Source organism: Trypanosoma equiperdum (assembly GCF_001457755.1).
Source record: "Trypanosoma equiperdum strain OVI genome assembly, contig: ctg_965, whole genome shotgun sequence".
In the NCBI taxonomy this organism is placed as follows: domain Eukaryota; phylum Euglenozoa; class Kinetoplastea; order Trypanosomatida; family Trypanosomatidae; genus Trypanosoma; species Trypanosoma equiperdum.
The window spans coordinates 18,493-18,986 of NW_027124937.1; the positions used below are offsets into that span (position 1 = coordinate 18,493).

At 53.0% G+C, this 494-nt stretch overlaps 1 pseudogene across 1 annotated transcript in view; it reads left to right on the forward strand.

Moving 5' to 3' along the window:
• TEOVI_000496800:pseudogene overlaps positions 1 to 494 on the forward strand; it is a 1,343-nt pseudogene that overhangs the window by 446 nt on the left and 403 nt on the right. Inside the window, exon 2 of the mRNA in view lies at positions 1 to 494. This exon is cut by the window's left edge and continues 75 nt beyond it; it is cut by the window's right edge and continues 403 nt beyond it. Coding sequence covers positions 1 to 494 — 494 coding nt within the window.

Genomic DNA, 494 nt, shown 5'->3' on the forward strand with positions numbered 1-494 from the left:
ATTAGCGGCAAGACGGACCTAAGTACCGACAAAATAAAAGCCGCTAATGGCAATCCATCGAACCGAATTGAACTATGCGGTGCAATAACGCCGTCCACAGGCAAGGCACAAACAATCGCAGCATTTCTTTACTGTATCTGCGAAGCAGACAGCAGCGAAACCTCGGGCAGCCTAAAAGCGTGCGCAGATCACCAAAGCAACGCCAAAGAAGGAAACGGGGCGATCGCACAGCTAGGACAAGCTACCCAAGACCTCATAAACAAATGCCCAGGGGAAGCGGACACGCCGCTCACGCCAACGGAAATCGTGCATGCGCTAGCCCGATTCGAGGCCACAAAGAAAACTAAAGCCAAGTATATCACCTTTGGAACACTGTCAGCCACAGGTTGCAACGGTAGCTCAGGCAGTGGCCTATGTGTCGTGTACAAAACAGAGACGGCAACCGACGCCGAAGCGCTAACCAAAGCACCGTGGCGCAAACACCTCCTGACAGC